This window comes from Falco peregrinus, chromosome Z (assembly GCF_023634155.1).
Source record: "Falco peregrinus isolate bFalPer1 chromosome Z, bFalPer1.pri, whole genome shotgun sequence".
NCBI classification, from domain to species: domain Eukaryota; kingdom Metazoa; phylum Chordata; class Aves; order Falconiformes; family Falconidae; genus Falco; species Falco peregrinus.
The window spans coordinates 54151247-54166592 of NC_073739.1; the positions used below are offsets into that span (position 1 = coordinate 54151247).

Here is a 15346-nt window from a genome sequence, read left to right on the forward strand (position 1 = left end):
GTGTTATTCAGTTGCTGTTTTGCTGTCATCAAATCATTAGAACCATGAGAGCTATTCCATGCTTAACAATGTAGAATACTATCTATGAAATTATTCTTCACTCTCAACCTTATTATTCAATTAAAAACTCAATATTTAATTTAGGTCTTTAATGATATTCACCTCTGGACATCTACCTGTTTAACTTGTAAGTTACCTTTCTTACGCAGTCATTGCATTACTGTGCATTAGTTTGTGGGCACAAAAAAGCCACTCATACATGATCTCACTTACGCACTAATACATATTGTATAGACAGAGATGAATGGCAAAACATAGACCTGGCTCTGTCAGACCTACACATCTTATTGTGAACTATAAATTATTAAGATCTTTACAAATTTCAAAGGACTTTTATAGAAAAAAAAAAAAACACATCATTTTCTTGTGCATAGTTCTCTGTGCAAGTAAAAAGATACTCAGAAAACTAACTAACATTTTAAACACTCTGTTTTCATTCTTACAGACATGTCCGTATCTTCAGACATTATTTACAGTCATGCATATCTAACATTTTGATATCTTTCATAAGACTTGATAGTGGTACCACTGCAAGATACAAATATAACTGTTTGCAATAGGATCTGTTCATCGTAGCAAATTAGTGTAACAGTAAGTACTATACAGCCAGCAATGTACATTCTTCTAACATACTTATTAAAAATCTTATGAATGCTGTAACTAAAGCATCAACACTAAATCGTATTTTGTACATGATTTTAATGAGTTACTACAATTTTAATGAATTTTATATTGCACTAATCAACTATTGCATCATTTTTAGTTTTAACTTTTAAAATCAAAAAGTGTGCTGTTTAAAGCTATTTCATTAACAGTTTCATAACTGCTAATGAAATTAACATAACTAGTAATTTGGAAATACTTTAAAATCTGTCTCAAGATTTCTGTCTACTTTGCTCCCATTGCCTGTGAATGTGTGCAATGAGTTAGTTAATGTGTGAATTTATCTACAGTGTAATGACTCTCCTCAGCTGTTCTTCCACCAATAATTTTGGAAGTGTTGGAAAGTAATCAATACATCTTTGTATTAACAGAAATGCATAGCAATACTGGTATACATCACTACAAGTGTTTCTTTACTCTTTCACAAACTGCTGCAATAGTTCTACTACCCCACTTAGTTTAACAAATTAATTTCATTACAAATTAGAACACAGAAGATAAGCAATATCCTCAAATGTCTTTAATCCTTTTTTAGGTTTCATATATCATTAAAATAGAATGACAGGGAGGAGAATATTTGCTCATTCTTTTAAAAGCTCATACACATTTTTGCCTTGATTCCATTCTTTAGTGGCATACCACAAAGAAACATCTGTATTTTAGAATTGATGTACCTTTCAATACTATAATCTTTGGCTTTCAAGCTCACTATTATTTGCCTTCAGGTGCAAATTTTAAACTGTATAGGCTTCTAAAAAGAACTTTATGGCTTCAGCCAGATACTGAAAGGCTTGTAGATCAGTCATCATCACAGTGTAAATTTCTTTTCAAAATAATGTTCCTCACTCAGAGTACACTTGTGCTTATACTCGGTTCACTTGTCAAATACAAATTTGAGGTCATCAAAACCTTCAGGGCAACTTCAGCTATTCCAAAACTCATTTTCTACCTCTATTTTGTTGGAGAAATAGGATTTCAAATGTAAAAAATAATAGGAAACTCTACAGATGAAGAAACAATGGCATCTTGTGTGCATGCTTCAGTACAGCATTGCAGTGACTGCCTGTAAGGACAGTCACTCCAGTACCCAAGCATTTTAAAACATTTAAAATACCAAAAGCAGATAACATACTTTGCTTTTGAGTTGATATGTATTCTACTCAAAACATTAGTTTAGAATTGACATCTTAAATATACAGGTTTAGGAACAGCTGCTAATGATTCTATTTAAATGTTTATTTTGTTAAAGATGAAATGTTTAAACACTCATTTACAATGTCTACTGTTCATTATAAATTACATGTCTAACAAGGGTAAATGATACTAGGCTCAATATTCCTGCTGTCTTGGATTCCTTGTCCATAGAGTAGTAAGGGCTTTTATTTTATTCTATTTTTAAGTCCTATGCTTTAGTAAAATAGAATAATAGACAAGCAAATTCTTTCTTTTAAAGGCTGAGTTTATGTGTGAGAGGTCAGTCTGTTTTTTTCATCTCCAGAGACTTTTTCATGCAGCTATAGTTCATACATATAATTAAAGCTGAGTAACACTGTTTTGAAAGCAGAGACTATCTAGGTACTTGGGGAAAAGATTTTCCCTTCCCAAAGTAAAATCGAGTTTTATAGTTGACTTTGACAGACACAGGAATCCACGTTTTCTATGACCCAAAGCCTCATATGAATAAATAGCCAGGGAAAACAGATTTCCAAAAGCAGGAGTTTACATCCAAGCTTCTCTTGGAGACTTAAGGACATATGGAACAAAACAAAAATAAAATAAATAAAATACATAAAGCTAAGCTCAGTTAGAAACCTAAGCTTTATCTGCTTTGAGTAAACTTAGATGCTGTTAAGCTGTATTGGGATGGAAGCTCACACTACACTCATTCATGGCTTTAGCTCTCCTTCAAACCACAGGCTTGTTCTAAATCGCCACCAGCTGAAACTCTAGATATAGTTTTAGACTAACTGCATGTGGTCCCCCTCCATATCATCACTTCTCACCAACTTTGCCTCCTCTTTATCTGCTCCTAATGTTTTCACTGTGATTAAATCCTACCTAAGCTGGCATTTGTGCATTTCCCATCTTTTCATGTTTGCTCATATGTCTGTTAGAATTAGAGACCACTGGAACAGAGACCATCTGAACTAAGTGTCTGCAAAACAGCTAGCACACTGTAGCTTATGTAAAATATTATTTTAAAACATGATATGGTAAGGCATATCCCCCTCAGCCACTTGATTTTAGAACCTGTGCATAAATATCTGAATTCAACTTTTGTTTCCTAGCTTGATAATCACAAATTGTCATTCCACATGGCTACTGGAACTCAAAGTGTCTGATGGATGTGAACATCCCAGCTGAATCTAAAATAAAGGAAAAAAGCCTGACTCTCTGACAAAATAAACCAGGACAATCTCATTCTCCCTGTCACATAAGTTTCAAAAAAAAAGAAAAGGTATAGTCACAGAGAGGTAAAGTGGAGAAACTACAGGTTATAGAGTCTTTGTGGGATGCACTCTACACTGAGGTTGCCTGGGAGGCCTTTTACTTTCACATTAAAGTCAGCTGGAGTCCCCAAAAATATAAGTGATGATACAACCTGTTTTATTTCAACACAGAATGTATCACATTCTTTTCTTTCGCATTCCCCTATGAAAGACAAAGCACCAAAATCTTCTATTACTATTGATTTAGACTGTTTTCATCCCCTAACATTAAAGAACAACTTTCAAGAGAATTAATTTTTAATGAACATTTCACTGTCACTAAAATTTTCAGCAATAATGGAACATGGCACATAAAAAAACTTGGCACATAAAAAAACTAGGGAAATATGAAAACATTTTGGCATTCTATAAAAACTCACTAACTTGCAGACATGAAATAGTTTCATAAAACAATTTTAAATCTGTGAGCTACCGTAAGCATAATACAAATATTGATTTTTACTCTGGAACAGATGAGTATATACTGAATGTTTAATAACGGAAATATTAACAGGAAACACAATGATTCCAACCCAAAATGTCTACTGAATGAAAACTATTTAACAGCGATCAGTATACATACTAGCCAAGCAATAATAACCAGCCTAAAATATGCTCATGTTTGCACAGACAATATTTGTCAAAAATAAAACATTGACTTTGTATTTCCTTTGATACTCATTTGTAGATGCTACACTAAAAATGTCAGGTCAGCCTCTACATATCTCTGAAAACAGTAGATGTTCTGCTTATAGGGGTTTCCTACCATTTCAGAGAGAGAGGGGTGAAGGGAGGGGCGGGGGGTGTGGTGGAGAAAAGGAGGAGAGGGCAGAAGCTGGAGGATGGGGATAGAAAGAGAAATGTTTTAAACAACTAGAACTATTTGCTTCTACATTGTAAGACATTGTAAGATCTAGTTCTGGTATGGTTGCACACTAGAATGTGAACTATTCTGTTGTATTTGTTTTCCATTGCTTTCTGCTCAATTAAAAAAAAATCATCAGAACACCTCCCAAGTATTGTAAAGGAGAAATGGCATAGTAGGATATCCCAGATTTATTAGCTATCCTGCGCTTTAACATAAAAAGCATTATAAAGACAGGCTCAAAAATCTATTTTTTAAAAAAAATTATTGCTTGTGAAGGCTTAATACCAACAATGTACAAAACTTGCCTTTGCTTATACAATGAATACTCTCTGGCTTAGAATGATGGAGACTGGTGAACAAAGACATGCTTAACCTAACAAACAGGATAGCTGTGAAGCAAGAATTGGCTGATGAAAAGCAGTATTGGCGATCCTCACAATTTCAAAGGGGAAGACTGGCCTGAATCAATTCCTCACAGACTCACTGAGCTACTGTCAAAGTGTGAATCACTCAGCAGGCTTTTACAGAAGTTAACAGCAAGACAGATGGTATCAGCTGTCTACTCCAAATAACACAGTATACAATAATGGAGAGGAATGAAAGGTAAGAATGGCAGTGGGGCCAAGGTGGGGGGAAGAAGGGACCAGAATTCCTAGAGAAAGAAACAGAGTTAATTTGAATATAATTCCTGGGGTTCCCTTGATACAAAAGAACACAATGTCAGTGGGTATAAGAGCATAAGTGTTATTCAGTAGCATCAACAATCGGGAAACAAAGACTAACATAAGGATCACATTTGCTTTGAGAATGATGTGGCATATATACACAGTGTTATTGACAGCAATCTCTTTGGAGAAGTAGGAACCCCATGTTTCAGAAAACTAGAGAAATAATATACCAAAAAGAATCTTATACACAAGGCTACAAACTATCCATGCAATTCCATCTCATATCTATTTTTATTAAATATTTTTTTAAAGAATACAGAATATTACAATGTTATTCAGGAGACTTAGTTTAGCTAGCATGTTCACTGTTAAACAGAAACTGTAAAACCATCAGGTACAGCAACTTATTTGAAACAAAAGCCCAAATTTAAAAGCAGACAGACTGCTGGTGGTTGTAGAGCAGATTTTTCACTGCCCCTTTACCCAAGGAGCAGCATTTCATTGGTCTATTGACATTAAATCATTATTGAGCCTTTTGAAATGGTCCAACTGCCTACTTCTCTTAAATCAGTACAAGCCTAGCTATTTCATTACAAATTCAATGTCAGAAACTTAGTCTTGGAAAAGTAAGGTTTAATGAGCCAAACCAGGATTATAGTGCTTCCTAGCCTCACAGTAAGGCTGTCCACTACCTGCAGCAATAGTGCATTTATGGCTGTTATAAAGTACCAGGCCTCTCATTTTTTACTGTATTCAGCTGAGCTCCTTCATCACAACATTCAATTCCACTCAAACGTATAAACTCTTTTACTTTAAAAACAGCATTAAGGAAAGCAAGTACTGTATTTCTAAACATTCACGGACTCACAGGGGACCAAAAGGATATATACAGCTTAATACAATCTGTAGTGTTTAAATGTCATTTCGCATTGAAGAAGGCTTCAAGAACTGAAAAAGCACTAAGGACTATAAGCAGTCTTCTATCAGTTGAGGGAAAGAACAGAAGAAAAAGCTCTCAGTTCCAAAAAACTGATAAGCATAGTAAGCACAGTTGCTTCATATTCAGCATAAATGACCTAGGAATTGTAAATCATGTAACTTCACAAATTTTGGCTCCATAACTTCATAATCAACAATTTAAAATTAATCTAAGTTTCTTTAAAAGACTCCCATTACTCTTACACAGCTGAAGTCACGGACAGTCCAGATAATTAATTTCAACATCTGGTAAATTAAACATTTCTGTGTTTTCAACCCCTGAATTAACAATTTCCAATCACACACATGTCTGTGACTGTTTAAGATCCTGAAAAAGTAAGAATGAAAATATTAAGTTATTTCTCAGTGCTTCTACTGGTTTTATTTTCGGATTAGGAAGAAATCTTTTTATGAAAAGTTATATACACCCTTCAGAAATGTGGTTTTCATTATTTTTAAAAAGACATGTGAAAACAAAATAAAATTTTGAACAAAAATTTAGAACAGAACACCATTTGAAGGACAGGCTATCAATTTAAACCACTCAAAGTTGCACCTCCACATTTAGAAATACAGCTACAAAACACACAAAAATGTAATGAATTAAATAAAATAAAAATGTAATGAAAAGTTCAAAACGAGCAAGTACAAGGTCAGGTAGACCAAGAACCACTCTGGCAATAGTGTAGGGCACATCTGGGAAATTTATGGTATCTTTTCCCTAAGATTTTGAATGGGCTAGTAATCACTTTCTATCAGATGACACCACAGTGATGCACATGCTGACAAATTAATTCTCACATAACACAGCAGTGACAATACTCTTATTTCGCATTTATGCATATCTTCTGCTTGTGTACCTCAACCTTCACTGTTATTCTAGACATAACGCAGGGTGCAACTGTTTAGTAGCTGCACTTTTATTTATGTTTTGCAACAGCTTCTGAAATTCCTCAGAAACAGGCTTTTTTCCATCCAATATAATGTCTTTTGTGCCCATTTTTCAACACTCAGATGGTAAAGATTTCATGTAAAAAGCCCAGATCATACATCCTTTAACCTTCATAAATAGCTCCTTGAGGCAGAAATACATCATAGAAAGACCCCACAAACATGTACACTGTGATATTCCCAGTCTGTCTGGGTTTCAACACTTTCATCACCAACACAATTCCAAAACTGAAACTTTCACAGCTGACACTGCTCAAGTTTGCTATTCTTCTTTTGGGAGAGGACAGGTTCAAACTTCTTTTAATAAAATAACAAAAGCTAGTAACAGTGTTAATGAATTGCCATTATATGTCAAAAAGCCCAACTGGATAAACCCCTGGTTATTTATCTCTTGCATTAAACATGATTTACTGCTCTGTACCTGGCAATAACCATCACAATCCAGATTTTTAATATATGTAAAATATTGGAACACCATAATAGCAAAGAATATGTAACACATACATGAATATACGACTCACCAATTTTAATCTTTGCAAAGGTATTCTGGTAGTGTCTATCGGAGTTCGTTCTGCGACATTACCAAATTTGACTTCTGGGATGGCAATTGCACATATTACATGTGCCCACCTGTGAAAAGCGACAAGTCAAGAATACTACCAAAAAAACTCAGAGAAATACAAGTGTTTAAAGTATTTTGTTACTTGCTTTCTGTATGTTTTGGGTGTTTTTTTAAATGCAAACACCTGTAGATACTTCCTTATTAGGATTTCCTAAGCTCATTTGAAACATACTTAACAAACCTTACAACACTACCACTTTGTATAAATATAATTTCATACTGGGGTTTATTACAACAATTTTTAAAATATCTTTCATGTTCAGTTTATTAAGGACAAAGATTTTGTAGTCGTGCTATCCAGGTATATATGTAAAGACCACGCTATTTGATACATGTGCAGTTTATTACCTACAGCATTTTGTATTAATATTACTCAGAGCTGAGTAACTATTTCTAGGCCACACACTAGATCACAGCCATGCTTTTATCAAAGTGTAAAACAAGACCTGTTTACAGACACAAAGGCACAGAAGCAGCAACTGATCAGGCTGTGACTGTAATGCCCAACATGAACTGGATCCCCTTTAGCAGTGAAAGCACCTGTCAAGCAACTAAGACCAGTACTTCACCTAAGAATTTGGTGCAACGTCAGGAAGCTTGTCAGACGATGCTGTGTGTTTCCTATACTCACGAGAAAGCACTGCTATATCCTCCAAATGCTGGTTCAATACACAAATCTCAAAATAAGAAAGGCCAAATGAAACTTCAAAAAGTTTGAAATTAATACTGAAAGTGCATATTATATGAAGTAAAAGAGAAGGTAATGACATTTTTATTAACCCAAGAGTAGCCTTGTGGGACTTCTTCCAAAATCTTTTTCAGGGTAGACTACTAGTATATCTGAAAAAAGGGAAACACTTCCATTCTTTAATTCATATTTGCCTTATTCTTATATGTCTTTCACTGCACATCTTGTCTCATTACCCCATTTGCTCTTTTTTGTAAGCCCTGAATGCTTGCCTCACTCCACTTTCTGTCAATCTCCAGAGACACACTTATATGAGCATCTTAGCAGATTAACATGAATGCAGGCTGGAGCTGAAAGAGATAGAGGGTGATGCAGCAGAACAGAAATAATTTCTCTTTCCTGCATTAGAGTGGTGCTATTTCAATAACTTATCTTTGACAGAAATATCTGGAAAGATATAATATGACACACAGGGACTAAACAAACTGCTGTCATGTGACATTAAAGTTGTATTGGCTGAAGTGTGAAATAAGAGCTGTAAGTAAAGATGACATATCAATTAGCAAGTTATAGAGTTCAGCCCAAATAAAAGCAGATAAAGCTTGTAGATCTATCATTTTATTATGGTGACAGTTTTGTTTATGTTCTAACTTACAGAAAAAAGTCCTGCTTTGGGACTTCTTTTTAACTTTTAATAAGAATCTTTTTCTTTTCATTGCTGCCTGCTCACCTGCAAAACTACATTGTCTTATCATCTAAGCTTTATGGGGCAGAAATGCTATAAATAAAATGCCTCTTCAATAAATCTTCACCCAAACCTTTATACTCTGGCATCTCTCAACCTAACAGACTCAAAGGAATTGCTGTATTCTGCTGAAAAGAAGGAATCTCAGCTCTCCTATATGGCAAATTGTTATCCTCACCACCGCCACCACATTTGATTCATTAGCTTTTAAATCTAATGCTCATCCTATATCTCTAATCGGTATATGAGAGGGAAAGGAGGGAAGGAAATGCACATGCTGGATTTTACACTTGTTGGAGAAAAAAAGACACATTTGGAACATACTCTTCCAAAAACTCACAAGTTCAAAAAGGCAGCTAATGGTGAAAAGCAGATGAAAGACTCAACAATGTGCAGCAACTGTAAGGTGTTACGGAAACAGGAAAACAAGAGTTGAATAATTTCTACAGAACACTCATTTCATAAATCTGTAACAGTAACCTACAAAGGGATATAATGCAAAACCAAATACTTTAAGTATAGTTATGCAGAGAAAGTCGCTTTTTGTAAACTTCTCTGGATTTTTTTCCTATTAATAAAACTTACAAAACATTTAAAACATTTAATTGACCTACAAAACAGATGTATGTATTATCAAAGATGCAACATGCACTCTATCAGCAGCAAATACCAAAAGGGCATAATAAATTCTATTGATGTGACACTTTTGTTTGGTTCATTTTGGGATTTTTTGTTGTGTTAGTGACAAAAGCAAGTATCAAATTTAGGGGAGTTTGAAAAAACAGAACTAAAAAGCAGCTAGAGTTCTTATGTGTTGGTCAAAACCTCCATTAAAATGGTTACAATATTAATGCTTTCTGAAGGTAAGATCTGGCCTGCGAGTTTCACATAAAACCTCCCGATGACAATTTCCAAGGGCCATGTAACCAAATGCAAATCACTGATAAATAAATTCTTGCCTGTTAAGTGGAAAGAATGTGGCAACTAGATCATCTCTTATCACTAAGGGTTAAAGGGTTAAACCAAAGGGTTAAAGAAAGAGATCTACTTGATATTGCAAAGTTACTAAAATAATTAATTCTGAGAATAGTCAAAACACACAAAGACTCTTCCACTTTGGGACTTGAAAAAATATTAAGCTGCAACATTTTGCATTTTACCTGGTAGCGTTATTTGCTATAGTGTTCTGCCATCCAAGTAGAAAGCAAAATACGGATGCTATTAATAACATAATGTAACAATACTATTTTTGACAGTGTATGATAGAAGTGTATTTATGGAAACACACTTCAAAACCTAAACTTATTTCAGTATGATTCAAATTAATTAAAAATACTGTTTCTGAAGTTCAAAGGTACTGTACTAAACTCCGTAATGGAAATTTCTAGAATCAAAGAAGAAAATACACTTCACTGTTTGATAAGACAAACAATGAAAAATGACAAATAAGCAAACAATGACAAATGAGCTCTCATTTACTTCGTTTACACAAAGGCCAGCAGAACAATATTTGGAACAAGTAACTGTGTGCAAATACTAAAACAAATGTACATTTTAGCATGTAACTATTTCACAAAATGCCAGTGGCACATTTCAGTAGTAGTAATCTTAATTCTGCAACAATTCAGCTTAAAGGGACACTCTCAAGTAATTAGGTTTACAAATGCTTTGTACATCCATGGGCATGGATAGGGGAAAAGTTTAAAACAAGCACATACAATCCCGAAGTATATGTTACTTACTTCTTGTCAGTAGTTTGCTTTAATGCACCACCTCTCAAATTGCAGAGACAACACTCCTAAAAATAAGAATAGTGTAGAAAAAAGTAAGTTTTCCTGACTGATTACAAATCAGTATTATCCCACTGATCGTTCCCTTTGCTTTTTGGGTGGATCCTTCCCCTTTATTTTATTTTTTCCCTTGTCCCCTCACAGGAACAGATGAAAAGTTTCCAATGTTAGGAGTTTTTTCTTGCTGTCTCCATCTTTCTCTACAAAAAATCAAATGTACCAAATGAAGTCAGGATATACTGTGCCTGTATATCTATCCTCAGAAAGAAAGCTTGTCTCCTGAAACTCTGAAATTTAAAGTTGCCCTTGCAGGAGAAAAAACAAACAAACAAACCCCACCTCAAACTTTCAAAAAAAAAAAACCCACCAAAAAGCACCAAAGAATTGTTATGTAATACTTCAGTCTGATCTCATATTAAAAGTTCCAATAATGAAGATTATCAATGTCTGCCAGAAATCTTAACTGAATGCTTTATTACATTTCCTATGAGAATAACCTTTCCTAACTAAAAAAAATACCTCCTTGTGACAAATGGATTTTCTTTGCAATTCAAGCAAATTTTTTGCTTCACCTACCAAAACCACGGAGAACAGGCAACCTATCCTCTGACATATTATCCTTTTAATATATTTAGTATTATTGTAGAGTTGTGAATAAGAGAATTGAGATTCATTACTTTACCACAAGAGCCTTGGGACGGGACCTAACATGTTCCAGATCACAGTTGCCTTTGTAATAATAAACACTGACTATGAAATCAAGAAATCCATAAAGGCTCAGAATACCAATTCCTTCAGGTATTCAAAGGGGACCAAGCAGGAACAGGTAGTTTCATCACATAAAGAAGAAAAATGGAACATAAGGAGGCTGCTATTGCAGCACTGAGTGGGAGCTTCAGCTTGTATTGTTTACATTTTTTGGTAGCCCCTTCAACAGAGGGAACAGCTCAGATGGGGAAGGACATCACTGTATAGGATTTTTCCATTTGGCTGTTTGGAGAATAAGTAAAACTGTTTCTTCCAAACCCAACATTTGTATTCAATTAGCTGCATCTTTGTGAAGTTCTCTTGCCACATGTTAGGAAACCTGCTCTTGTATCAAGCCCAACACAAGACAGAAGCTCGCTGGGGGTGTAGGGGCTGTGGAGAGAACAAGTGAAAGGGAGAACACAGGAAGGAGGAAGGGACGGAGGGGACAGGGATAAAGGGAGGGATGGATGGAAAGAGGAAAAGACACAGGAACAGGAGGTTATTTATTCTCTTTCTCTTCTAGGTGCCCACTCTCTTGACATAAAGTGAAACGGCAGGAACCAGAATAACCCTAATGCTATTTACTCTTCCACTTGTCTGTCAGAGAGAGATCAAGTCAACAAACTTCATGCCATTCTAGACTCACATACCAAATTCATTCTAAGGTACAACCTCCTATTTTAGTTTCAAATCATTACTCTTTGATGACACTATACATAACCAGCCCTCCCTTTCTTATGCATAATTATCTTCCGAATATTTGTTGATTCTTTATCTTAAACTTCTTGGTATACTTTTTGCCAAGCTATATGTACTAAATTCCCTTAACTACTCTTCAAGGTGATTCAAATCATCTTCATGTTCTCCTTCTGTCTGTCGTCCTTCTTTGGATGTCATTAGGGTAACAAGGTGCTGCCATCTACACAGATGTACTCTCAAGCCTTGTGAAAAACCATGACTAACTTTCTTATCCTCATTATATTTTAGTGTGAAAAAAAAATATTATTCAATTAGAAAATTTACAGAACTACATAGTGTGAAGTAAAGACTTTCCTAAACTAGACGCTAAGGAATCATATTATTAAAGCTGTATACACATTAATTCACCATGCTGAAATTACTCTGAAATAATACCATAAAAATTCCACTAAACAGTTAATGGGCACAGTGCACTGTTTCCAGTAAAGTACTATTACAGCTATGGGAAAATTGCTTCTAATTGGCATTCAGGGCTGACAGGCAGCACTTTTATGTGAAAATTACAGCATGAAACAGTCTGCAGATCTTTACAGCTACACGGGAATCCTGAGGACTACCTCAGCACAACCACAGAGTAATCCTACAGCACTGCATCCTCTTCAATGTGATTCATGTTAGAATTTTGCTTACAAATCAACAGAGGAAAGACCTATTTCTTCCGCTCTTCCTTTCACTGATTTTGACACCCTGAGTGAATAGGTCATCTTTTCTGCTATCAAGTGTTGTTTATAAACAAAGCCTGGCTGCCACCATAGTGAGATACTGACCAACAGAATGGGTCCAACCTGTTAGTTTTATATATGACAGTTGGAGGTGCAAGAAAAAAAAAACCACAGTAAAAACAGATGGGCACAAATCTCCGTGACCACATGAGAGTAACAAAATAAATGAGCTATGCAGCATAGAAAATAATACTTAAAATGGAACAGCAATTCAGGAAGAGACAAATACCACAATCTCCTACAAAAGGAGCCATGCAGGACTTCTTGACGATCTGATCCCCAACTCATTTGCAGTTCTGCAGGAGCGTGAAGTTTACAACGTAGAGGTAGAATAATATCTGCAGACTGGGGAAGAGAGCATGAGTCTGACTCAATAGAAATCTCTGCAGGGGAAAAGCTTCATTCTCCATATGCAAATGTAAAAGTTCAGTGGATCTCCACCTGTGCAAACCTTAGGAATATATTTTATTTGAATTGAAGCACTTTCTTCATATTTGCCATAAAAATCCTTTAACTGACTGACTCTCTGTTTTGCAAAATAACAGTGGTTTTTCTCCTATTTTATGAGCTTTGATGTTCTTATGCCAGCTTACTTCGAAACTCATTACTTGAATAATGATGAACTTTTCCTGCTTCTAATAGGTATTTTTTACTTTTAAGAAAGACCCTAATCTTATCATCTGTTGTGGAACTTATTAATGCAACTACAGAGTCTCCAAGGCCCTAAAGATAAATTAAGCTACAACAGCACAGGGAGAGACTTTATATAAGATGACGTTGCTAACAAGTTCTTTCTGAAGGTATTCTGTCTCTTAAGTGCTGTAAAAACAATGACTTGTGAATTTGGCACTGCAAGAGACATAAGTCATAATCCTTACCTACTAACTGCAGAGCTTTCATACTAGCTTAACAAAAATAAAAATAAAAAGAGGGGGGACAAAAAAGGAGGGGGCCGGGGAGGCAGCCCAGAGAAAAGAGAAAGGTGTTGTAAATATCCTCATTACCAGCTAGAAACAGATGAAAGATTTTCTTTAGTCAGGACCTATAGGAACCAAATTAAAAATCCCTTCTCAAAAACCTCCTGTACAAACCTTTGTTAAGTAGATAGTGGTGACAGGTAGTAATTGTTCAGCGTCTGCTGGGTACAAGCTATAACAACTCAGGCCCATAAGAGCTAGAAAATTTCACCAGTGTTCACAGCAAACCTAGGTGGGAAGGACCACAGACTTAAAGCCCATTAAAGCCATTTTTTAAATCATGCTTGCATTGCAATACGTTGTCCTATATCCATGCAACACGGCTATTACTTTACCTGCACTTTGAACACACTGCAAGCAATGGGGAAAAAAACAACAAAAAAACCCCAAATACAAACACACACAGGGGACCTGATATTTAGAAAGAGTCATATTCCTAATACAGGTGTACCTGCCAAGGATGGTAGTGAAATCGCATGTACATAAGCAATTATTACCCATGTTCTTACAGAGAGAGGGAGTGTCTGTGCACCCATGCGTGTCTGCTGTCAGCCTGTGTGTAAAAATCAGGATAGGAATGGACTTCATTATAGACCATCACGTTAGAACATATCCAATCTCTGATTCACTATTACTTTGCAAATCCTTCAAACAAGTAATTTTGTCTTTTGTATTTGCATTAAATAGTAATTTCTTAAGCATATTATTTTACACTTATCTAAATTAAATCTTAGACCATTTTAAATTGCTCATCGCTTAAAAAAATCTCCATAACATTCTGGAATTACAAAAGAAAACTCTTCCAGTATCTGTATAAAGTAAGATGTCTCCGTATAATTCACAAGTTGTAGAAGATTAATGCTTATTTCTTCTTTTAGCTTTTTAGTGGAGATGATGCAATTTTTTCATACCAATACAGATCAGATCCACAGTTACTGGACTAAACACTTCCTCTGGCTTACAATGAAACTGAGTTCTGCAACCAGCATTCCTAAACTGGTTTATTTTTTATTTCTCTGTTTCAGTCACTGCTAGAAACCAGAGCTAAAGCCTGAAGTCAATGTGAATCAACCATGCTTCCCTTGGTACATACATCCAAAATATGGATCACCTTTTTTGGAATAGTATACTATTACTCAGGCATAGCTGTATATTAATTATTGTTGCATGGATAAATACCACACAAAACTCAAGTCTGTTCACACTCATTTATATTTTTAAATGAATGCATTTGGTTGTGTCTGAGTACTTTTTACACTTAGCCAAAATTCAAAGTCATATGGACAGGAATGCTTATAAAAAGCAGTTTTCACACTTCTATATTTGCATACTTACTTCATCAGCAATAGCATCCTGTATGAGACAGGAAGCTGTCTGACACAGCAAGGCAACAGAGTTCAGCCAAGCCATAGCAGAGGGATATACAGTAAATCATATAATGGTTATTCTTATGGACAACTGTAAAGATGCCACACATGATTCCCTTTCTTGTTAAACTGCTGTTTCTCCTGTCCTCCAAGACCCTGTAAAGTACAATGGCGTCTCCAAAGAATCATACTGATCCAGTTAAATGAAATGTATAACTTATGTCAGTAGATGAAAACAGGGTAAAGTAA

The 15346-nt window shown here is 35.3% G+C and overlaps 1 protein-coding gene across 3 annotated transcripts in view; it reads right to left on the reverse strand.

Moving 5' to 3' along the window:
- KDM4C (lysine demethylase 4C) overlaps positions 1-15346 on the reverse strand; it is a 304693-nt gene that overhangs the window by 81719 nt on the left and 207628 nt on the right. For all 3 annotated transcript variants that reach the window (XM_055790391.1, XM_055790390.1, XM_055790392.1), the window contains exons 16-17: positions 10475-10530; positions 7199-7307 (exon numbers count right to left, since the gene is read on the reverse strand). In XM_055790391.1, coding sequence (XP_055646366.1) covers positions 7199-7307; positions 10475-10530 — 165 coding nt within the window. Of the gene's footprint in view, positions 1-7198; positions 7308-10474; positions 10531-15346 lie in introns of those variants that run through there.